The sequence below is a fragment of the Somniosus microcephalus genome, chromosome 5 (assembly GCF_052327205.1).
Source record: "Somniosus microcephalus isolate GS21.2 chromosome 5, FLI_Smic_1.0, whole genome shotgun sequence".
Lineage (NCBI taxonomy): Eukaryota > Metazoa > Chordata > Chondrichthyes > Squaliformes > Somniosidae > Somniosus > Somniosus microcephalus.
Genome location: NC_140991.1, coordinates 92915533 through 92940322, shown reverse-complemented (window position 1 = coordinate 92940322; position 24790 = coordinate 92915533). Strand labels below are relative to the sequence as shown.

Sequence of the window (24790 nt, the reverse complement as noted above, 5' to 3'; positions counted from 1 at the left end):
GGAGTCAGCTCGTCCTTGGCCATTGTCGATGCTCAGGTAAGAAGATGCGAGGCAAAAGTCCTCGAGTGGCTAGGCTAAGCAAATCTGGCCAAGATGAGTGCGTTCCTTGCATCCCGGGCAGCTATGTTCTCGCGTACTGCTACCACTGGTGGATGGGCCTCTGCAAGATGTTCGTTTTCGCTCTCCTCCTCCTCCATCCTCATCTGAGGAGGATAAGTGAGGAGCCACTTCTCCTCAGGAATCTGCAAGCCATGACGCTGTGCCATGTTGTGAAGTGCACAGCAAACCACGATGATTCTGGAGATCCTGGCTGCTGAGTACTGCAGGGCTCCACCTGATCTATCCAGGCATCTGAAGCGCATCTTCCACAAACCAATGGTTTGCTCGATAATGGATCTGGTGGACATGTGGCTGGAGTTGTAGTGCTCCTCAGCTTCGTTGGCTGGCCTCCTCAACGGCGTCATTAGCCACGCCCTCAGAGGATAGCACTTGTCTCCAAGTAGCCATCCGTTAAGTTGGTCTGGCGGACTGAAGAGCGGAGGCACACTAGACTGGTGCAGTATGAAGGAGTCATGGAAACTGCCAGGGTATTTGGCACAAACATGCAAAATTTCCTTCTTGTGGTCACACACCAGCTGAACGTTAAGGGAGTGGAAGCCCTTGCGGTTGACAAAAATACCTGGATTGCGATGGGGTGCCTTAAGGGCCACGTGTGCAGTCAACGACGCCCTGCACCCTTGGAAAGCCTGCCAGATTAGCTAATCCAACCGCATGCGCCGTGACACTTGCTTGATCCTTGGTGAAATGGATGTGATTGTGCGTGATGGCAAAGAGGGCATCAGTTACCTGCGTGATGCAAGTGTGTGCAGCCGCTTGGGAGATGCCGCTGATGTCTGCTGCTGATCCCTGGAATGAGCCTGAGGCAAAAAAGTTGAGTGCGGTGGTGACTTTGATGGCCACTGTTAAGGGTTGTCCAACTTGTCCTCTGGGCTGCAGGTGGTGTTCCAGCATTGCGCAGATGTCACCCACTACCTCTCGCGAATGTCGGAGCCACCTTTGGCACTGCTGCTCAGACATGTTGATGTAGCTGACCCTGTGTCTGTAAACCCTGTTTGGGGGGTATCTTCTGCGCCGACGGGCTTCCATGCGCTGGCCCCTTCTGGCCTGTGCAACTTCAGGTGGGTGAGCAGCAGCTTGGCGCTCCTGTTGTTGCTGCTGATGTTGGTGCTGCTGTTGTTCATGGTTCTGCTGGTGCTGCAGCTGGTCTTCATCCAAATCTGATGCCCAGAAGGGAAGGAAATAAATGGCTCCCATGCTTCTTGTATATGCCTCAGCTGAGGAAGCGCTGAGTGAAGATGGCGAGAGGGGTTTCCCAGGAGGTCACACTGGAGATTGGTATCAGGCTCCAAACTTCCACAGCTGTGGTTATGCCTTCTAAAAGTTCCCCAGACCTGAGCCAACTAAGTCCTGCCACCTGCAAATGATGGCTGATCAAATCTCCTCTTTAATGTTTGAGCTGCAGCTGATAGTCAGCAATCCACTTTGCTCCCGCCAGGTTGCACCATCGTGTTTCAGAACAGGCGTGTTTCACGTGGGAAAAGGGTTAAACTCACAAAGGCCTTTTAAAATGGCATTATAGAGCCAATTTAGTGGTTGTTAAGGGCCTTAACGGCCTATCCCACCTCTTGGAGTCGGGACGGAGATGGGACCACTCGACACATTATTTAAAATTGCTTGGAGGCGGGCTTGGGCCTGCCCGCCAGTTTATGCAATTTTAACCCTCCACACGCCTCTAATCCTGCCTCCACGGCCCAATGAAAATCCTGCCCAAACTATTTCCTTATTCCCCATTATAATTTTTCCTGTCTCAGCCTGTAAGGAACCCATGTTTACTTTTGCTAACTTTTCCTTTTTATATACCTATAGAAGCTTTTACACTTTGTTTTTATATCTCTTGCTAGTTTACTCTCATTCTATTTTCCGTTCTTGATCAATTTCTTGGTCCTCCTTTGCTGAATTCTAAAATCCTCCCAATAATCAGGCTTACTATTTTTGGCAACATTATAGGCCTCTTCCTTTAATCTAATACTATCTTTAATTCCCCTTGTTAGCCACGGGTGGACCATTTTTCCCGTGGTGTTTTTATTCCTTAAGGGAATGTATATTCATTGCAAATTATGAATTTTTTAAAATGCTTGCCATTGCTGTTCTACTGTCATATCTTTTAATCTAGTTTCCCAATCCACCTTAGTCAACTCGCCTCTCATACCTACGTATTTTTCTTTGTTCAGATTTAGGACCCTAGTTTCAGACTTAACTAAATCGCTCTCAAACTCAACATAAAATTCTATCATCATTGACAAGCTTTTCTTGATGAGAACTACAACTTTGATGGAATATAATAATCTGATGTATAATTATAAATTGTTAGAATATATAACCCATTTCTTCCAGCCGAAGTACAGTTTTCCCTATCATGAACTTTGCTCAAATTACTTAATCTCCTGAGGGGGGGTAATAGCTATAGATCTTGCTGCTGAGCTGAAGTTCTGTGAAATAATCTAGCAAACCTCTAGAATATGAATCTAACATTACAGCCTACATCATTAAACCCTTAGCAGTTGAATTCAACATATTTATTTATCTATTTCTTATAGATGAGTTAATCAGTGCTGCTTGCAGTATGGGAAGAAATAATCCTTTTACTCGCTTGTCTTGTTTCAAGCTAGCTCATTTTGCACTCATGTCTTCCAGTTCTGCAATCGGTCTAAGTTGAATAGCCTTCCATTTACACATTTCACTATTTTAAAGACCTATATTTTTTAATTTGTTTTCTTCACTGAAAAGCAGTTCAGGACTGTGTCTAAAGTATGTTTTCTTTTTCATTTTTCTCTGACTCCTTTTAATGCACTGAGTATCCAAAATAACATACACTATTCTAAAGGTAATGCTACTTTTAAATTTGACTTGTATTGTTATGCTTGATAAACCTCATTGAACAGTTTCACACTTTTTTATTGAATGGACAATAATCAGATCCCAATTTTCCACCTTAACTAATTCATTGTGTTATTTGTTTTGTATTTTCTGTATGAATTTTATGTATTATCTTGCACTTGTCCACACTCAAATCAATGTGTCCATTTTGTTCTGTTCCCTTTGAATGCAAATAATTTCCTTATGTAGTAGTTATAAGGCCACATGCTTAGCAGCAAATTTAATATTATTAGGAGTACCCTCATCGATATAGTTTGACAGCTTCTACTTTTTATTGCCAAGTTAGCAACACTTAACAATAGTCCTTTAACATTTCTCATGCAGTTAATGAGCCACTTAACCAATGTAATTAATGAAAAGTTTGTGGATCTAGCTGTGAAGTACACAAAACTTTACAGAAAAGCTCTGGCTAATTCTTAAAGCCTGTTTCATGACCAGACCTTTTAGACTGCAGGGATCGGGGGTAGGCAGGAATGTGGAGTAATCAGATCAGCCATGATCTTATTGAATGGCGGAGCAGGTTCGAGGGGCCAAGTGGCCTACTCCTGCTCCTAATTCGTATGTTCGCAAGTAAATTTTTAATCATGCCAGCTAATTTATCGTTAATTTGAAATCTTAATAACCTTCTTTCGTCTAGTTTGCAAAATTTGAGCGTATTTACTTAAAGGTCCATCAGTTGATAGTGGCTCATAATGTTGGTTTGGTCTTTTGTATTACAGTTATCGGTCAGTCTGCTTTGTACTGATACCTTCATGTGACGTGTTGTACTTGGATTTTCCACACTGTTTTTGTTATTATTGTTTATATATGCACTGCAATTTTGCTGCTTGGCTTTAGTGAGACCACATAAAGTAGGGAGTCTGACACTGAAGAAGTGCTTGGTTCTGGCACACTGCAGTGCTCTGTTGCGTCCTGGAATGAGTTTGACCTCCTCTCATCCCTAGTCCCCCTCTGGATTAGTAGAATAATCATGTGTTCAAATCATCATTCTTAAGCGAAAAGCATTCTTGATGTGCTATTTGGTGAGATAATTAATTTTATTTTGGGTGTATTTGAATTTTGGCCACATGTTTCTATTAAAAAAATAAAAAAATTTAAATGTACAATTGTCAACACAGTCTGTAGTTTAAAAAAATCTATAATAAAAAAAATAACTGGCACTTTCAATAACTGAGTGACTTAATCCAGTGAGTACCTGAGCCAGGTTTGATCCTTGGTTGCTACTGAATTAACATATCTCAGCCAGGGCAGAAGTTGGGAAGCCACAATTGGTCTCAGTGCCTCTGGGTTAGAGAGGGGAAATTAGCTCACAGCCTTGCTGGAAGTCTGCTTTTTTGATTTCTCACAGGCACATTGATGAGAAGAGTATCAAGCTGTGAGGCTTCCATGTTCAAATAGCTCAATGTCAATGCTCACACATGAGTAACAGCTATGTGGGCACCAGACGGTATCTGGGGAGACTGTGCAACCCATAACCCCAGCAAGTACTTCAAGATGGGAGCAAAAGAAATGAATAAAAGAGGAAAACTGGTGAAGATGGAGCAGATATATAATCTCCTAATACTTATTGTAGTCTTGGTTTGCTTCTCCTTTCTCTAAACCTCTTTGAACAGCTTTGGGTGTTTCCATCCGCTATGAAACTTGGATTTTCTTTAAGATCTGTAGTGAACCTGCTTGTATTGCACAGGTAAAAAAAATCTTTATTAATGGGTCCACTGGCAAACATTTTCACCTTCAGAGTAGGATGAAGCTGAAAATAATTATCTGAAGTCAGTATTGAGAAAATGCCTAGCAAACAATTTTTTATGCTATTGCCCACTAATGCCAATAAAAGGCTACAATTCACTAATGGCGAACAATGGAGAAATGCATTTTGAACAGTGCAATATGGGTATGGTAGTGTAATGGTTATGTTATTGGATTGATAATCCAGAGGCCTGTACTAATAATGCAGCGAACATGAGTTCAAATCCCACCATGGCAAAATTGAGAATTTGAATTCAGTTTATTTTTTAAAAAATCTGGAAATAAAAGGCTGGTTTGGAAAAAAACTGACCATGAAGTTGTCAGATTGCTGTAAAAAGCCAGCTGGTTCACTAATGCCCTTTAAGAACAGCAGGTTTCCTTCCCTAACCAATCTGGCCTATACCCGACTCCAGTCCCACAACATGGTTGACTCTTGATTGTCCTCTGAAGTGGCCTAGCAAGCCACTCGGTTGTATTTAGAAATGGGAAATAAATTCTGGCCTTGCCAGTGATATCCACATTACGAGAATGAATAATAAAAGAGGGAATAATTCCTGTTTTTTTGACAATTTTGCAAATCAAAGTACTGCCTAAAAAAATACCTTTACCACTTTAGCCATTTTGTTTTACAAAATGGTTTTATTAAATAAGGATCACAGCATATAGGACCCCTATATGAACCTCTCAGTGTCGTGCAGCATACATAATGATGCTGTCTCAGGGCAATTGACTGCATCTAGCTAATTAAGTTGATGTAATGGTATGTAAAAGTTGCTTTTGTTCTACTTTGATAGGATCTGAAGGATGAAAAGAAGAAGGCGAGGATGGCAGCTGCCAGGGCAATATTAGAGAAATGCACTATGATGTTGCTCACTGCATCAAAGGTAACTCTCCAGTGGGCAAAATCAGTCCATCTACAACTTTTTGTGCTCATTGCTACTTGTTTATATTTGATTTTTTTAAGTGGTTATAGAGCCTACAGCAGAACAATATTGATGGACTAAAGTTTAGTGCTGTCAAATGACATTGAAGTGGTTATAAAATGGAAGAGATTAATGAGATGCAGTATCGGAATCATTTTGGCAGGAAATTTCCACTCTTGTAACTATAATTGTGACTCCGTTTATGGTGTCATTTCACTTGGCACCCTTTCTTACAAAACTGTATTGCACAGTTTGCTGTCCAATTGACAATCATGCCGATCACTCATAAAAAACTATCAAGTTTTGTGTGTTGCTTTGTGTCCTCAGGTTGCTATTTGGTGATTGTGGACAATCTTGCCTCACTTGTCTTTCACGAGTGATCAGGTTTAGTGAATCTTCCATTTACCCGTACACAGATCTTGGAACTGGCGTACACAGCCTGGAAAATAGCCAAGATTTGACTATGTAGTCCCATTACTTCCAACTTTATCCTGAGGTTGAAAGCCTTTCAAAAATTATTGCAAACAGTATGTGGGCTTCCCCTGAACCTTATGATGTTTTGCAACCTATTTTAAAGCCATCACTGGTCCTACATGTTCCTTACCAGAGGGTAATCAAACCTGCTCTTTTCTGATTACATGAGACTCTAGAGTCTCTAATATAGGTGCCTGAATAATTACTTTAAAAACCACTGATGTCAGTGCGACTCCTCGATAGTTTTCTGGCTCAATAGGACCCCTCTCCTCATTGAATGAAAACCACAAGCAAGCTCTGGAATATTGAGGGTCCATTTGCCACAAACAGAATCTTATCACCAGCCTCAGAAGGGCAGCTTCAAAGCAATAAAACCTTCCTCTGCTCTTCAAGATTATTGCAGTTCTCCATCTCTTGCCTAGAGCAAACTTTAGGAAGTTGGCATGAACACCACTCACACCAGCTACCCTACCATTAGCTTGGTGAGGTAGCGCAGAGTCCACTTCCTCCCATCATACTGGTTTATTAAGGATTTCTAACTGTACAGTTCACCCCAACAGTTTGCCTAATCTCCATGCAGATGGGCCCTTACTGCATTCTGTAATTCAGACTCAAACTCAGCATAGTGCTGACTCCAGACACTCAGTGGTTTCGAGAAGAACACTGTACTCGTCAGTCATCAGCACTAATTCTGAGGGAGCCTCTTGTCTACAATTGATAACATATCCTAGCGAACAAACAAATGATTTAGCATCATTTTTTTGAGTAATTGCTTGCCCTTGTGGCAAAAAGCAGTAGCTGATCCTGTTTCATCTCTCTAATGACCCTCCTTATCTCATGACATGTTGCATCATTATCTTCACAGCAATTTTTGATCACACTGTACTAGCACCTCTTTAAAGGCTCTTTGTTTTTGCTTAACCGTGCTCCTTCCCTTTACAGTTGCCATAACAATGTACTGCTGAGTGATGGAGCAGCTAACATTCTCTGGCTTCAGCTTGTTTATGGCTTCAACTGCACAAGCAAGGAAATCATCATCATTTGTCCGTCTGATCAGCAGCCACACACATCTGCATCCAGACTTTGTGGTCATCAATATCCTCTTCTGGCTAAGCACCTTGGCTCAATAACTTGTAGCATAGAGCCCATTAGACTCTTCAACGGCAGTCACCATTTTTTCTTGTATACCTCACCACTGACATCCCCTTACCCACTTCATGCTGCATCCATCCCTGGAAAAGACTTCCCCCAAAGCTCTTACAACAGCACTTTCAAACTCCCAACTCTCTACCCTATGGCACCTCCATTCTCCGCAATACCGCTGCAGCAGTGTATCTGTCAGTCACTCCCACACCTCTGCTTTTGAGGACCTTGTCCCCAGTAAAACCCTTACTCGTCCCACCTTGTTCATCACCATCATATGGCCCTCATCTTCACTCCCTCAAGTCTAAGACACGCAGATTTGAATGTGTCAGTTATACAACTGATTTAGCCATCCATCGCCAGATCTCGCTGGACCCTATCAAGAACTATCATGACTTGCTCTCCTCTACCAAAACTGTTCACTACTCCAGGATCATCCTGGAGAACAAAGATAACCTGCAGCTTCTTTTCTCCACTATTGATCATCTCCTTAACCCCCCCTCCATTCTCCCCTCCATCCTCACCTCCCAACACAAAATGTGAGGAGCACATTAACGTCCTTGTCACTAATCTGTTTTACATAAAAAATTTAAGATTGAGGCCATCTGGTCAGCTGCCTCTGCCTCATCTTTCTCTTTTTCTTAGGCAGTCCCTCGGAACCGAGGATGACTTGCTTCCACATTAAAAATGAGTTCTCAGGTGACTGATGAGTCCAATGCAGGACCTACAGCCTCTGTCACTGGTGGGGCAGACGGTGGTTGAAGGGGCAGGTGGGTGGGGTGCTTGGGTTGACATGCGCTCCTTGTGCTGCTTGCGCTTGGCTTCCGCTTGCTCCCGGCGAAGAGACTCGAGGTGTTCAGCGCCTCCCCGGATGCTTCTCCTCCACTTTGTGCGGTCTTGGGCCAGGGATTCCCAGGTGTCAGTGGGGGTGTTGCACTTTTTCAAGGAGGCTTTGAGGGTGTCCTTGAAGTGTTTCCTCTGCCCACCTGGGGCTCTCTTGCCGTGTCGGAGCCCCGAGTAGAGCGCTTGCTTTGGGAGTCATCGGGCGTGTGGACGATGTGACCCCTCCATTGGAGCTGATCGAGTGTGGCCAAAGCTTCGATGCTGGGAATGTTGGCCTGAGCGAGAACACTGACGTTGGTGCGCCTATCCTGCCAATGGATTTACAGAGGCAGCTTTGGTGGTACCTCTCCAGTGCTTTGAGGTGCCTGCTGTACATGGTCCATGCCTCTGAGGCATACAGCAGGGCGGGTATCACTGCTGCTCTGAGAATCACTATCACTTTGAAGATCTCCTTAACTGAGACTCTGTCTTCGAGGCGAGTGTCCTCAACTCCATCCCACAGCATGCTACCCGCCACCATCTCGGCACAACCCCAGCCCGGCATGAGGTTGAAAAGGCCATCCGACAACTGAAGAACAACAAGGCCTCAGGAGCAGATGGATTCCCCGTCGAGGCACTAAAGCATGGCGGGGAAGCACTACTGGTGTGAATTCATGAACTCATTTCTTTTATCTGGAAGGAGGAGAGCATGCCAGGGATCTCAGAGATGCCGTAATTGTGACCATCTTCAAGAAAGGTGACAAGTCCGATTGTGGTAATTACAGAGGAGTTTCCCTGCTGTCTGCCACAGGGAAAACCATCACAAGAATTCTCCTCAATCACCTTCTCCCAGTGGCCGAAGAGCTCCTCCCACTAAGGGCACAATGGACATGATTTTCACTGCGCATCAATTACAAGAGAAATGCAAGGAACAGCACCAACCGCTGTACATGACCACCTTTGATCTCACAAAGGCCTTCGACACTGTCAACCATGAGGGATTATGGAGTGTCCTCCTCAAATTCGGCTGCCCTCAAAAGTTTGTCACCATCCTCCGCCTGCTCCACGACGACATGCAAGCCGTGATCCTGACCAACGGTTCCACCAGAGACCCAATTCACGTATGGACCGGGGTCAAGCAAGGCTGTGTCATCTCACCAACACTCTTCTCGATCTTCCTTGCTGCAATGCTCCATCTCGCCCTCAATAAGCTCCCTGCTGGAGTGGAGCTGATTTACAGAACAAACAGGAAACTGTTCAACCTCTGTCGCCTCCAGTCCAGATCCAAGTTCGTCCCATCCTCTGTCGTCAAATGCAGACGACGCTTGCGTCTGCGCTCACTGAGGTCGAACGCCAAACCATCGCCAACACCTTCACCGAAGCGTACACTAAACATCCGTAAGACAAAGGTCCTCTACCAACCTGCCCCCGCCACACAGTACTGCCCCCCAATTATCAAAATCCATGACAAGGCCTTAGACAAAGTGAATCAATTTCCATACCTCGGGAGCCTACTGTCAACAAGGGCAGACGTCGATAATTAAGTCCAACACCGCCTTCAGTGTGCCAGTGCTGCCTTCAGTCGCCTGAGGAAGAGTGTGTTTGAAGACCAGTACCTCAAACCCAGCACCAAGCTCATGGTCTACAGTGCCTCATCTCACACCTCCTCTTGCCCACAAGCCAAATTTCCCCGAAGTTTGCCTCATGCTCTAGCATAAACCCACATCTTTCTCTAGCTCCTCTCCTATCTCCCTTCATGTCCTCTGAGCTCATTTTGTCCATGAGACCCATCTCCTGCTTTTACTTTTAAATGCTGGGGTTTTTAAAAGCCGTGTGTATTCTCATGAGGCACCTTCACAAAAGGTGCTAATCAGAAGTAGCTCCTCCCAGCAACTAAACGATAAGCGATTCATTAGTTTGCCTGGTACATTTGGAAAGACACCTCTCGCCATTGTGTTGGAAACCTCTTTGATCTTTGTTGGTTTGAGAGTCACCAAGGCAGGCTTTTGTGAATGGGACGATAGCAAAATACTGCAGATGCTGGAAATCCGAAATAACAACAAAAATTGCTGGAAAAACTCAGCAGGTCAGGCAACAGTCAGTCATTCAGGTGGGCGGGCAGCTAAAGGTTGTGTCAGTCAGGGAATTACAGGTACAGTCTTTGACATATTGGACAGGATGGAGAGGAATAATTCTCTAAGTTAAGTAAGATGACCCACCAAAGTGGGGGTAGCATCCTGTGTTCTTTATTATGCAACTGACAGGTTCCTCCTTTATCCCATGAGTTTCATTTTAACCACAAATCTCTCTCGGGGTAGTTACACATTTTGGCTTTGAAAAGATTGGTGAACATCCAATTCTGTTACACGCTTTAAAAAAAAGGTAATACATTTGATAGGCATGACATACCTGCCTTTCATAACTGACATCTGCTATTGATTTAATCTTTTAACATGCACTTAACTTGCTATTGCTTCCTGTACAACAGACTCCAGTACTCTTTTCTATTTTTGACACCCAGCTCTAATTCATAAAATCATTCTTTTGACCCATTTCAGAAATGGAAATGTCATCAACTCTTTGCCCTTCTTCTGTTACTACTCTTGTATTTAATGACCTACAACAAAATAACTGAAGCCAGAGTGCCTTCTACCTCTAACTTCATTTGTATTCTCAAGTGAACATACACAAAAAGGTGAGGAAAGACCCTCAGGCCCAGGAATGCTCACCTAGCCTCGTGCACCACCTTCCCCAAACAGTAGTATGGTTCATTCCTGGAGAGGAAAAGATGGTAGCAGGAACATTCTGGGAAATTCCTCTCCAATTCTCTGAGACATTCAAACAAGCTCCAAGAAACTCTAGGGATAATGGAGAAACATGTAAGTTGGATAATAAATTGTTACATATGAAGCTGCTGATAATGATCAGTTGCAGTAGCTCAAGTTGATGTTTGTTCCTAGCTGAGGACTTGACATTGTTCCTGGGACCTCTGCTGTTGACAATACAGTAATTATAACTGACCTTGGAAGTCTGGTAGATCTCTTCCACCCAAAGTGTAACAGAGTTATAAAGAAAGGCCATTGAAGCAGTAAATATTGATCAAGGGTGAGTTTGATTCTGGAGAGACAGAGGATTGAAGGACATCAGGGGAAGTGGGCAGCTGGGGTTGATAGAACAAGAAGGGACAGCCTTGGGCTGAATTATCTTTCTCTGTTCCGAAAAGCTCTTTCCTCCTCAATTAAACATAAGAACATAAGAACATAAGAAATAGGAGCAGGAGTAGGCCAATTGGCCCCTCGAGCCTGCTCCGCCATTCAATAAGATCATGGCTGATCTGATCCTAACCGCCAATCCACTATGACAGGACTATCTCCTGAATCTAACAGCATTAGACACACGAAAACAGGAGCAGGATCAGGCTACACGGCCCCTGGGCCCGCTCCGCTACCCACAGGGCCATGACCTATCCGAACCTAGACTCATGTCCAAATTCCTGCCCGCTCCCCGTAACCCTTAATTCCCTTTTCTACTAGGAAACTGTCTATTTCTGTTTTAAATTTATGTAATGATGTAGCTTCGACAGCTTTTTGGGGCAGCATATTCCATGGACCTACCACCCTCTGAGTGAAGTAGTTCCTCCTCATCTCAGTTTTGAAAGAGCAGCCCCTTATTCTAAGACTATGCCCCCTAGTTCTAGTTTCACCCATCATCTGGAACATCCTCCCTGCATCCACCCGATCCAACCCCTTCACAATCTTATATGTTTCAATAAGATCGCCTCTCATTCTTCTGAACTCCAATGAGTAGAGTCCCAATCTACTCAACCTCTCCTCATATGTCCATCCCCTCATCCCCGGGATTAATCGAGTGAACCTTCTTTGTACTGACTCGAGAGCAAGTATGTCCTTTCTTAAGTATGGACACCAAAACTGTATGCAGTATTCCAGGTGCGGTCTCACCAATACCTTGTACAACTGAAGCAATACCTCCCTATTTTTATATTCTATCCCCCTAGCAATGAAAGCCAACATTCCATTGGCCTTCTTAATCACTTGCTGCACCTGCATACTAACCTTTTGAGTTTCGTGCACCAGGACCCCCAGATCCCTTTGTACTTCAGTACTTTCAAGTTTCTTGCCATTAAGATAATAACTTGCTCTACGATTTTTCCTGCCAAAGTGCATAACCTCACACTTTCCAGTATTGTATTCCATCTGCCAAATCTCTGCCCACTTACTTAGCCTGTCTATGTCCCCTTGCAGGTTTTTTATGTCCTCCTCACTCACTACTTTCCCTCCCATCTTAGTATCATCTGCAAACTTTGACGTGTTACACTCGGTCCCCTCCTCCAAATCGTTAATATACATTGTAAAGAGTTGGGGACCCAGCACTGACCCCTGTGGAACACCACTGGTTACTGATTGCCAGTCTGAATATGAACCATTTATCCCAACTCTCTGCCTTCTGTTAGATAGCCAATCCTCTATCCATGCCAGAATATTACCCCCAATCCCGTGATTTTTTATCTTAAGCAATAATCTTTTGTGTGGCACCTTGTCAAATGCCTTTTGGAAGTCTAAATACACTACGTCCACTGGTTCACCTTTATCCACCCTATATGTTACTTCCTCAAAGAACTCCAGCAAATTTGTCAAACATGACTTCCCCTTCATAAAACCATGCTGACTTTGTCCTATTAAATTATGATTATCCAAATGTCCTGTTACTGTCTCCTTAATAATGGACTCCAAAATTTTACCTACCACAGATGTTCGGCTAACCGGTCTATAGTTTCCAGCCTTCTGTCTACTGCCCTTTTTAAATAAGGGTGTTACATTAGCAGTTTTCCAGTCTGCCGGGACCTTTGCTGAGTCCAGGGAGTTTTGGAAGATTATTACCAATGCATCCACAATCCCTACCGCCACTTCCCTCAAAACCCTGGGATGTAAGCCATCAGGTCCAGGTGATTTATCCGCCTTGAGTCCCATTATTTTACCAAGTACTACTTCCTTAGTGATTTTAATCGTATTTAGCTCCTCCCCCCCTATAGCCCCCTGCTTGTCAAGTGTTGGGATATTCTTGGTGTCCTCTACTGTAAAGACTGATGTAAAATATTCATTCAGTGTCATAAAGTATTACAAATAGAATGTCTAAGTTCACAGATGATGCTGTTTGTGAAAGCAGAATGTTCAATGGAAAGTGTCTTCAACTCAGATTTAGATTTAGAGACTGTCTTGTGACATTTAATATTGAGAAATATAAAGTAATATATGCCAATACAAACAAATAGCGAATAAGATTGCATAACCCAGGGTACCTTGTTAAATAAGAAGAGTGTAATAGCTTACAAAACAGTGAAATGTTGTTTCAGTATATGGCAGCAGTTGCCAAGGCAAATAAATGGCTGGATGTGTAAGTGGCTCCTCAGAGTTGAATTCCAGGGTAATATCGACACTTCATAAAGCATTACTGACACCACATATTTGATGATATACCTGCAAATTAAATTGATATTGGAAAGGAAACAAATGAATCCACATTGAAAATCATTGAGCTATGAAAAAAGGTTAAGTTGTTGTGGGGTAAAGGATTAGGGATGGGATATGACCAATATCTGAAGTAATGAAGCCATGTAAACCAAAGAAGCCATGAGTTAAACTTATACATAGATACATAGATACATAGAAGATAGGAGCAGGAGTAGGCCATTCGGCCCTTCGTGCCTGCTCCGCCATTTAATGAGATCATGGCTGATCCTTTAATTCAGTATCCCGTCCCCGCCTTCTCTCCGTAACCCTTAACCCCTTTTGCCCGTAGAAATATATCTAATTCCCTCTTAAATATATTTAATGAGCTGGCGTACACTGCCCTCTGTGGCAATGAGTTCCACAGGTTCACCACTCTGAGTGAAGAAATTCCCCCTCATCTCTGTCCTAAATGGTTTAGCCCTTATCCTTAAATTATGTCCTCTAGTTCTGTTCTCACCCGCCAAGGGAAACATTCCTTCTGCATCCAGTCTGTCTAGACCTGTCAGAATTTTATACACTTCTATGAGGTCCCCTCTCAATCTTCTAAACTCCAGTGTGTACATCCCTAAATTACATAGTCTCTCCTCATAGGTCATTCCCGCCATTCCTGGTATCAGCCTGGTGAATCGCCGCTGCACCCCCTCCATGGCAAGAACATCCTTCCTCAGATGAGGCGACCAAAACTGTACACAGTACTCGAGGTGTGGTCTCACCAGTGCCCTGTACAGCTGCAGCAAGGTATCCCTGTTCCTGTATTCTAACCCTTTTGCTATGAAGGCCAGCATACCGTTTGCCTTCTTGACCGCCTGTTGCACCTGCATGCTCGCCTTCAGTGACTGGTGTACAAGAACACCCAGGTCTCTCTGTACTTCCCCCTCTCCCAATCTATTGCCATTTAAATAATAATTTGCCCTCCCGTTCCTGCACCCAAGGTGGATAACTTCGCACTTGTCCACATTATAGTGCATCTGCCATTTATCCGCCCAATCGCCCAGTCTGTCCAAATCGCTCTGGAGCTTCCTGGTCTCTTCCTCTGAGCCCACCCCACCTCCTAGTTTAGTGTCGTCTGCAAATTTGGAAATGCTGCATCCGACTCCCTGATCCAGGTCATTAATGTAAATTGTGAACAGCTGGGGGCCCAGGACAGATCCCTGTGGTACCCCACTTGTTACTGCCTGCCATTCAGAAAATGAGCCGTTTATTCCAACTCTCTGTTTTCTATCTGACAGCCAGTTCCCTATCCACGCCAAAACTTTCCCCTTTATCCCATGAGCCTCAATTTTCCATGCTAATCTTTTATGTGGGACCTTATCGAAGGCCTTTTGGAAGTCCAGGTACACCACATCTACTGGCTCTCCCCCATCTATTCTACCAGTTACTCCCTCAAAAAATTCCAATAGATTAGTCAAGCACGATTTACCCTTTGTAAATCCATGTTGACTCTGTCCTATCCTGTCCCCATTTGCTAAGTGCTCCGCTATTTCATCCTTAATGATGGACTCCAGCATTTTGCCCACAACTGATGTAAGGCTTACAGGTCTGTAATTACCTGCTTTTTCCCTACCCCCCTTTTTGAATAGTGGGGTAACGTTAGCTACCCTCCAATCCATCGGCACTGTTCCCGAGTCTAATGAATTCTGAAAAATCATCCTTAGTGCATCCGCTATCTCTAGGGCCACCTCCTTCAGTACCCTAGGATGCATGTTATCAGGCCCTGGGGATTTGTCCACCTTCAATCCCTTTAGCTTCCTTAACACCATATCCTTAGAGATATTGATTTGCGTCAGTTCCTCCTTTGCCAATGTCCCTATTTTTCCCGATATCCCAGGGAGGTTTTTTGTGTCTTCCTTCGTAAAGACTGACCCAAAGTATGCATTTAGTTGATCTGCCATTTCCTTATTTCCCATTATATATTCCCCCGTATCTGACTGCAATGGACCAACTTTGGTTTTCACCAGTCTTTTCCTTTTGATATATTTATAAAAGCTTTTGGAGTTAGTTTTTATATTTTCCGCCAGCTTGTTTTCGTAAGCTATTTTGCCCCTCTTGATCATGCCCTTTGCCCTCCTTTGCTCTATCTTAAACTGTTCCCAATCTTCCGCTCTGGCGCTTCTTTTGGCTATTTTATACGCCCTATCTTTGGATTTTATGCTGTCTCTAATTTCCCCTGTTATCCACGGTTGAGTCACCTTTTTAGATTTCCTTTTATGCCAGATTGGTATAAACAATTTTTGCAATTTTGTCATTCTATCTTTAAATGTTTGCCATTGTTTATCTACCTCCAGTCCTCTCAGGAACGTTGTCCAATCAGACCTACTCAGTTCCCGTCTCATGGCATCATAATTCCCCTTGTTTAAATTCAGGACCTTAGTCTCTGAGTCAATTTCTTCGCTCTCCATTTCGAGTGAGAAATCCTTATGTTGAGGAATAACATCTGTCTGCGTGCAGGTGCCTAATTATGAATAGACTTTCTCCCACTGTAGCAAACTCTGACTTGGCTAAAGAATGGGATAAATTTGTAATTCACTAGAGAGTAAAGAAATGCATTCTTAGGACAGGAATTATTGACATGGTAAGACCAGGTTCTGAATGATGAAACGAATGGGGTGGGTTGAATAATCTTCATTCTCATTATTATGCTGTCATGTAAGAATCTGGCAGCTTTGCTGAAATGCTAGTTATTAATGATACTAGTTATTATATCATCATGAAGAGACAACCACTGGAGAGTTTTCTATTTGACATCGAGATCACAATGCTATACTACTGAAAAGTCTCTTTGGCCATGGAGTGAGGAGTTATCCCCGGTGTCCTGGCCAATATTTATCCCTCAAACACCATAATAATAACAAACAGATTATCTGGTCATTATCACATTGCTGTTTGTGGGAGCTTGCTGTGTGCAAATTGGCTGTTGCGTTTCCTACATTACAACAGTGACTCCACTTCAAAAAGTACTTCATTGGCTGTAAAGCGCTTTGAGAGATCCGGTGGTCGTGAAAGGCGCTATATAAATGCAAGTCTTTCTTAACCATGATCTCTCTCATACCCTTGAAGTGGTACTAAGAGGACCAAGAGAATCCAAATATCACTTCAATGGGTTATAGACCTCAATTTTTAGGACCTGACTGTAGGTTCAACCATAACTCTCTCAGGCACTCTACATCAACGAGTCTACAGCTGATGGCCAAGCTGTTGAGCAAGAGAGGCTAAGTGCTCAGGAATTATTGTGAAAGGTGATGGATTGTTGCATCCAGAAAAAGTATCGCTTGAGCTGAATGTGATAACAAATGAAGAATATGCTCTTTGGCACTAAGAGGAGGATCTCGTGTGTGATTTCCCAATATTTCTTCCATATCTTCAGAGCTTAATGAGTGATATAGAACCAAGCGCTGGAACCTACGCAGCAATCATTTCTGTTTTTCACTCCCTCATCAAAAGTGAATAGCTTAGCAGAGCAACATTCTCTAGTGATAATAAACACCCTGTTTTTTCTTAGGAGTTGAGAATATCCTTGTGTATTTTTTTGTTCTAAGCTTATGATGTCCTGTGACAATAAGCTCCCAACATGGAACAGAGATATTCTCAAGGTTTTGGGCTTTGCTAAGAAGATGTAAACTCCCAGCTTTACTCAGTGACCATCTGTATCTGATCTGGCACTTAGACCCTATTATAAATTGTAAATCTGATATCCGAGTTCTATCTTTGTGTCCTGTCCCACACAAAGCTGAGGTAGAGCAGAGATTTCACTGGAACATTCTGCTGTTTTGTGGAGAAGTCGTAGAGTAGTCAAAATTTCACACAGGAGGAGGCCATTCTGCCCATCTCTGTGTCTGTGTTAGCCTCATGTCGGAGTTTAAATATATTTCTTCTTCCAGTGTTTATCTAATTGCCTATTAAACTTGGTGTTGAGTTGGCTTCAACAGCCACTAATAATACATTTAAAATTCGAATACTTGCTTGTAAAAATTATTCTAATTTCCTCTTTATGCTTCTAGTTCCAATCCCATGTTTATGTCCCTTTTCCAATTCACCACGCCAATTCAAATACGCTTTCACTAATGATCCTGTCATATCCTTTCATAATAACTTCTATTAGATCCCACAATCTTCTCTGTTGCAGTCAATCTTACCCACATTTTCTTGGTCTTTGTTCATAACTTTATTCTGTTATCCTTAATATCATCCCAGTGAATCTATGTTGTACCCTTTCCATGGCTCCAATACCCTTTGTAAAATGGGGTAGCCCAAAACTGCACATAGTACTCCATATGTCACCTAACCAATGCCTTGTACAAGAGAACTGAGAGTTTGAGGACATTGGTCAAATTATCACATCAATACAGTTAAAACTCAAAGTAAATCTAAGTGGTTAGTGTTAGGAGGAACGAAATAGGGAAAATTCCCTGATTACTTTTCCTTTACTTTATCTTTGATGCAATATCAGATTGGCCCCCCCTTTATACACCACACCCGATTTTCCTCTTGATTGAAGTCATGAAAAGGAAAATGTGGCGAGTGTATAACGGATGGCCGATCCGCGATTGCTCATTTTATACCTCTGCCGAAGTTGAAAGTTCTGGCGCTGGTCTTTTATGTCCGCCTGATTGTTCAGCATCTGCTACTTACTCAGGGTGGACATAGGTCCGTTTTCAGTATTTGACCCCCAGGAGATGCTGGGCATTGCCCAGTTTTGACTCTTCCCGTTGATTTTTTCCGCTCGCCTACAGAAATGCACTCCGAACCTGCATGCAGCATACAAAATGAGAAGAATTGGAAGTCAAACTTATGTTTGGTGCTGAATAACCTTACTCTTTTGTTCAATTTTTAAGTAATCCTAGAAATAACTGTTCAGGCAACTTGCATTTACATAGCAACTTTAACGTAGAAAACCATCCCAAGGTGCATCAGAGATAATCAGACAAAAATGGATGCCGAGCTAAAGGAGAATTTAGGAGGGATGACCAAAAAGCTTGATCAAAGAGTTGAGTTTTAAGGAGACTCTTAAGGGAGGAGAGTGAGGTGGGGAGGTTTAGGGAGACAATTCCAGAATGTAGGGCTTGGATGGATGAAGGTACGGCTGTTGGGCTCACTCATTTTTATCATCAACAACTGGAATAAGTTAATGGCCCCGCTCTTTACGGGCAGGCAGGGAGGGAGTGGGGGTGACATTTCGAGACTGAGGAACCCAGAAATACGGGGAACGCGGACATCCTGCTGAATTTAAAGGGAAGGGGGAAGTGTTTGCGGGGGGTGGTGGGCTGAAGTTTGGGGCGGGAGGCTGAAGTTCGGATTGCGGTGGGGGGAGGGGGCCCTGAAGTTCGGATCGCGGGGGTGGGGCTGAAGTTCGGATCGCGGGGGTGGGGCTGGAGTTCAGATCGCGGGGGTGGGGCTGGAGTTCGGATCGCGGGGGTGGGGCTGGAGTTAAGATCGCGGGGGTGGAGCTGGAGTTCAGATCGCGGGGGTGGGGCTGGAGTTCAGATCGCGGGGGTGGGGCTGATGTTCGGATCGCGGTGGGCACAAGTGCCGATCACGGAGAGGATGAAGTGCCAATCCCAGGAAGGGAGGTAGATCGCGGCAGGTAAGCTTGGGGCCTGGGGCAGGGAGGCGGGGGGAGCACTCCTGCTCCTCCTGACCCGCAAGCAGTGCTAGAAAAGCAATTATCTGTTGGATCCGGCAGTTCTTGGCTCACTTCAACTGCCGGGTTTACTGCGCCCTAGGAAACCCGGCATGCAACTGTTAAATCCTCGTGGCTTATAAAATCTGAGGCACACAGCCTCATTTAAATATTATAATTCATGAACCACCTCTCGAGAGCAGGTTACTCGCCTGCCCCTGTTAAACCGAAAGTAGGCACGTTCGCTTGGGTTTGGGTTTCCCTCTTTTAAGAATTTAAACCCCCACCCGACCCTCTCCCGTCCATCCTGGGGGTTAAAATTCCCCCAATGTGTCTGATGTTTGTGTATATTTGTAACTGTTGATTGCACCAGGCAGCATGTTGATGATGTATGTGCGAGGGTAAAACTGACACTGTAAATATAGAGTGCTGCCTGTATAATTGATTTGAGAGCTGAAAGCCACAAGTCGAATGATTCTAGGCCACCAGCATCCATGCTGCTGAAGCATCAAATTCACACACTCGAGCTCTTGTCATTATAAACCAGTTCTATTATTAGTAGTGATCCCCACTCCCCTCAATTTCCTTTCCTACTCTTTCCTCCTCACATGAAGCTGGTTACTTCATGGGTCCTAACAACCCTCTGGTACTTTGCCTCCACTTCTTATGTCCGACCCAATCTTGTCCTCAGCTTTATATCCGCAAGCATGCACTTTCCACCCCCGCACCCCCCCCCACCCACAAATTGTTGAGGCTAATTATAGACCCCTTACCATATAATTGTGATCTTGAGAGTGGACGCAAGTTTTTTTTTCCCCAGGTGAAATAAAAATAGCAGAAACTGGATTTGAATTGCTGCTGTTAGCATCATTGCATTTTAGAATTTGGATTATTTTCCTTTCCTGCCTTCACAATATACATTATGCCTCAATGAACTATCTGTACTTGTGGCATACATTTATGTAACTGATCAAACCTTTATAGTGTATGAATATAATGGCTATGCTATTGAATTTGATATGAGATTCTGCATCTTTTACAGTAAAGATTATTTGTCTCAAAGCCCTGTATTAAACTGCATAATTATGAAGATAATATTAAATAAGAGTGTGCTTTATCTAAGATGGATTTGGACAGATGGAGCTAGAGACTCTGCAATCACATAATATCTTGTCTAAAACTTTAATTTAAAAGAGCAAAGCATGTAGTGCACTGCATTTCATACTTTTCAGACAAGTTCATAGCAATATCTGGTGAAAGTGCCCTTGCGTAACGTGAAAGGTTGGCATCTATTTAAATCCAATTCAGATTGAATGTAAAAATATAAATTGACTGTTTGTGTTGTTATCTAAAATTTATTTTCCGTGTCTGCTCTTGAGAAACAGACCAGACTGGAATCTTCAGATAAGAATTATCGTTGCAGCTGAAGTGTTTGTCCGATTTCTCATATATTTATTGGTTCTGTTCAGTTCGTCTGATCACTTACATTTAACTAGTTCACAAGAAGCTTCTTGTTAGTTAGTATCTTCTAGTATTTTGGTGCATCAGAATATGAAAAACAGCACTGACTATAACACTGTTGTGATATACCATCACCTGTGATAATACATTGCATTGTTAATAGCTTCAACACTTGTCAAGCAAACTTATAAACTACTCCTTTAAACACACATATTTCAAATGGCTCTCACAATGTAGAGAAGGACTAGTGTCAGTATGTGTATACAGGTGGCAGTAGTGATATTTGATGAGATAAAAATGATGATTAGGTAATTAAAAGGTTGGCAGTCCTCAAAGTAGAAAAGTCACCCGGTCCAGATGGGACGCATCCTAGGTTACTGAGGGAAGTAAGGGTGGAAATTGTAGAGGCTCTGGCCACAGTCTTCCAATCCTCCTTGGATATGGGGGTGATGCCAGAGGACTGGAGGATTGCAAATGTTACACCACTATTAAAAAAAGGGGAGAGGTACAATCTCAGCAACTGCAGGCCAATCAGCCTGACCTCGGTGGTAGGGAAACTTTGAGCCAATGATCCAGGACAAAATTAATTGGCACTTGTAAAAGTATGGATTAATAAATGAAATGAAATAACTTGATGGAGTTTTTTGATGAAGTTGGTGAGGGTAGTGCGATTGATGTTGTGTATATGGACTTTCAAAAGGCGTTTGATAAAGTACCATATAATAGAATTGTTAGCAATATTAAAGCCCATGGGATTAAAGGGACAGTGGCAGCATAGGAACAAAATTGGCTAAGGAACAGAAAGCAGAGAGTAATGGTGAATGGTTATTTTTCAGACTGGAGGGAGGTATACAGCTCTCTCTTACTTCATCTACTTAGTGAGTCAACTGCAGCTGCTCTGCCGAGAAAGGTGTGGCATTTCAACCTCTCCAAGGGTCCACGTGGGCCCCATCGACGGGGCCTGGGCCGTGTCGATGTTGGCAGATTTTTTTTTAAATTACTCCAGGATCGGTTCCCTTGCTCAGGGCCAATTGAGGCAGTGGCCCCCCTCCCTCCCAAATGGGTGAATGGCTGTCCGAATTTCTAAGTAAATGGTTTGGGGGCTCCAAAGAAGCACTTGTGCCAGCTGGCCCCATGCAAATGAGATGCCCTCCCACTGACCCAGGATCACTTTAGAAACATAGAAAAATAGGGGCAGGAGTAGGCCATTCGGACCTTCGAGCCTGCTCCATCATTCAGTATGATCATGGTTGATCCTCATCTCAATACCATATTCCCGCTCTCTCCCCATACCCCTTGATGCCTTTTGTGTCTAGAAATCTATCTATCTCCTTCTTAAATATATTCAGTGGCTTGGCCTCCACAGCCTTCTGTGGTAGAGAATTCCACAGGTTCACCACCCTGAGTGGAAATTTCTCCTCATCTCAGTCCTAAATGTCTCACCCCGTATCCTGAGACTGTGACCCCTCGTTCTAGACCTCCCAGCCAGGGGAAACATCCTCCCTGCGTTTGACTTGTAGAGGATTTTACCCAGTGTTTAAACTTGCTTATTTCAGTCTTCAGATTTTGCTGTACTCTAAGGAACTTTTTCTTTTCTTTCCCATTTTCTTCTCCCTATTCCCATTTATTTTTTTATAAATACTGAACAAAGTTTCTCTCAAAGAATAATCAGCTATTGGAGAGGAGAAACGAAGTGCACAAAGGATTGGGAGAGACAGATAGCACCAGAGTGAGAAATTGTTTGGTATTAGGTGGGATCAGACTAAGAGAGAATACAAGGAGGTCTAAGATGGGTTTACGGTGCATGTGTGTAAACGCACGAAGCGTGGTAAATAAGGTTGGTGAGCTGCGGGCGCAAATAGCCACATGGGAATAGGATGTCGTGGCGATAACGGAGACCTGGCTCAAAAAAGGGTAGGATTGGGTATAATGTGTTCAGGAAAGATAGGGAAAGAAAGAAAGGAGTTGGGGGTGGCAGTATTGGTTAAGGAGAATATTACAGTGCTGGAGAGAGAGGATGTCCTGGAGGGGTCAAGGACAAAATCTATTTGGTTAGAGTTAAGAAATAATAGAGGTGCCATTACACTGCTAGATGTATTCTATAGGCCACCAACTAGTGGGAAGGATAGAGTGGAGCAAATTTGCAGGGAAATTACAGTGAAGTGCAAGAACTATAGAGTAATGGTAATGGGGGACTTCGATTATCCTAATATAGACTGGGATAGTAATAGTGTAAAGGGCAGAGAGGGGGGAAAATTTCTGAAGTGTGTTCAGGAGAACTTTCTTAATCAGTATGTTTCCAGCCCAGCGAGGAAGGAGGCATTGTTGGATCTGATTCTGGGGAATGAGGTGGGTCAAGTGGAGCAAGTGTCAATAGGGGAACATTTAGGGAACAATGATAATAGGTTAAGGTTTAGGTTAGCTATGGAAAAGTTCAGGGAGCAATCTAGAGTAAAAATACTTAATTGGAGGAAGGCCAATTTCAGTGGGTTGAGAATGGATCTGGCCCGGGTAAATTGAAATCAAAGATTGGCAGGCAAAACCGTAATTGAACAATGGGCTGCCTTTGAAGAGTAGATGGTTCGGGTACAGTCGAGGTACATTCCCACGAGGGAGAATGGTAGGCCAACCAAAGTCAGAGCTCCCTGGATGACGAAAGAGATAGAGAGTAAGATGAAGCAGAAAAAGAGCGCATCAGGTGTCAGGTTGAGAATACAAGTTAGAATCAGGCTGAATATAGAAAGTTCAGAGGGGAAGTGAAAAAGAACAGAGGGGCAAAGAGAGCGTATGAGAATAGATTGGCAGCTAACATAAAAGGGAATTCAAAAGTCTTCTATAGGCATATAAATAGTAAACAGATAGGCCGATTAGGGACCAAAAAAGGAGGCAAAGGGCATGGCTCAGGTATTAAATGAGTACTTTGCAGCTGTCTTCAAGGAAGAAGCTGCTGCCAAAGTCATAGTGAAAGAGGAGGTAGTGGAGATACTGGATGGGCTAAAAATTGATAGAGGAGGTACTAGAAAAGCTGGCTGTACTTAAAGTAGATAATTCACCAGGACTGGATGGGATGCATCCTAGGATGCTGAGGGAAGTTAAGGTAGACATTGCGGAGGTACTGGCCATAATCTTCCAATCCTCCTCAGAAGCAGAGGTGGTGCCAGAGGACTGGAGAATTGCAAATGTTACACCCTTGATCAAAAAAGGTTGCAAGGATAAACCCAGCAACTACAGGCCAGTCAGTTTAACCTCAGTAGTGGGGAAGCTTATAGAAACGATAATCAGGGACAAAATTAACAGTCACTTGGACAAGAGTGGATTAATTAAGGGAAGCCAGCATGGATTTGTTAAAGGCAAATTGTGTTTAACTAATTTGATTGAGTTTTTTGATGAGGTAACAGAGAAGGCTGATGAGGGCAATGCGGTTGACGTGGTGTACATGGACTTCCAAAAGTCGTTTGATAAAATGTCACATAATAGGCTTGCCAGCAAAGTTGAAGCCCATGGAATAAAAGGGACAGTGGCAGCATGGATACAAAATTGGCTAAGTGACAGGAAACAGAGTTGTGGTGAACGGTTGTTTTTCGGACTGGAGGAAGGTATACAGTGGTGTACCCCAGGGTTCGGTACTGGGACCACTGCTTTACTTGATATCTATTAATGACTTGGACTTGGGTGTACAGAGCTCAATTTCAAAATTTGCAGGTGAGACAAAACTTGGAAGTATAGTGAACAGTGAGGAGGATAGTGATAGACTTCAAGAAGACATAGACAGGCTGGTGAAATGGGCGGACACGTGACAGATGAAATTTAACGCAGAAAAGTGCAAAGTGATACATTTTGGTAGGAAAAATGAGGAGAGGCAATATAAACTAAAGGGTACAATCCTAAAGAGAGTGCATGAACAGAGAGACCTGGGGGTATATGTGCACAAATCATTGATGGTGGCAGGGCAGGTTGAGAAAGCAGTTAAAAAAGCATACAGGATCCTGGGCTTCATAAATAGAGGTATAGAGTACAAAAGCAAGGAAGTTATGAGGAATTTTTATAAAACACTGGTTCGGCCTCAACTGGAGTATTGT

The 24790-nt window shown here is 43.4% G+C and overlaps 1 protein-coding gene across 4 annotated transcripts in view; it reads left to right on the top strand.

The window, feature by feature from the left end:
• ctnnal1 (catenin (cadherin-associated protein), alpha-like 1) overlaps positions 1-24790 on the top strand; it is a 367498-nt gene that overhangs the window by 277733 nt on the left and 64975 nt on the right. For all 4 annotated transcript variants that reach the window (XR_015078391.1, XM_085987993.1, XM_085987995.1 and 1 more), the window contains exon 5: positions 5538-5627. Coding sequence is in view for 3 of the 4 variants with exons in the window: in XM_085987993.1 (XP_085844119.1) it covers positions 5538-5627 (90 nt within the window). In the remaining variant the exon portion in view is untranslated. The remainder of the gene's footprint in view (positions 1-5537; positions 5628-24790) is intronic.